At 45.8% G+C, this 528-nt stretch overlaps 1 protein-coding gene across 1 annotated transcript in view; it reads left to right on the forward strand.

The window, feature by feature from the left end:
* Positions 1 to 528, forward strand: part of LOC106869467 (uncharacterized) — a 39,926-nt gene that overhangs the window by 8,282 nt on the left and 31,116 nt on the right. Inside the window, exon 6 of the mRNA XM_052978108.1 lies at positions 21 to 171. Within this exon, the coding sequence (XP_052834068.1) occupies positions 21 to 171 (151 nt within the window). The remainder of the gene's footprint in view (positions 1 to 20; positions 172 to 528) is intronic.

Here is a 528-nt window from a genome sequence, read left to right on the forward strand (position 1 = left end):
ATTTATATCTAATTTAACAGGTCACATCGAAAAAAGGGTCACAATGGCAGCTACTTTTGGAGAAGTTAAACAGGTCAGAATGGTACCAGGAAATTGAGTTGGTGTCCAAGAGTTCCCTCTTGTCTGCAGATGATACCTACAGTAACGTAGTCAGCATCATTGACCGAGCAGGTTAGTATGTTTTACTATCTCTCTTTGTATCCATCACTCTACCACTTATCTCCTCCTGTCTTTTTTTGTCTGTCTGTCTCTTTCTCTTTATGCATCATCTCTCTCTGTCTCTCTTTACCTCTCATCCCTCTGTTTCTTTGTTTCTATCTGTCTATATATCTATCCATCTATCTGTACATCTGTCTGTCTGTCTACCCCTGTCTGTCTGCCCTTGTCTGCCTGCCCCTGTCTGTCTACCCCTGTCTGTCTGCCCTTGTCTGTCTGCCCCTGTCTGTCTGCCCCTGTCTGTCTGCCCCTGTCTGTCTACCCCTGTCTGTCTACCCCTGTCTGTCTACCCCTGTCTGTCTACCCCTGTCT

This window comes from Octopus bimaculoides, chromosome 30 (assembly GCF_001194135.2).
Source record: "Octopus bimaculoides isolate UCB-OBI-ISO-001 chromosome 30, ASM119413v2, whole genome shotgun sequence".
Lineage (NCBI taxonomy): Eukaryota > Metazoa > Mollusca > Cephalopoda > Octopoda > Octopodidae > Octopus > Octopus bimaculoides.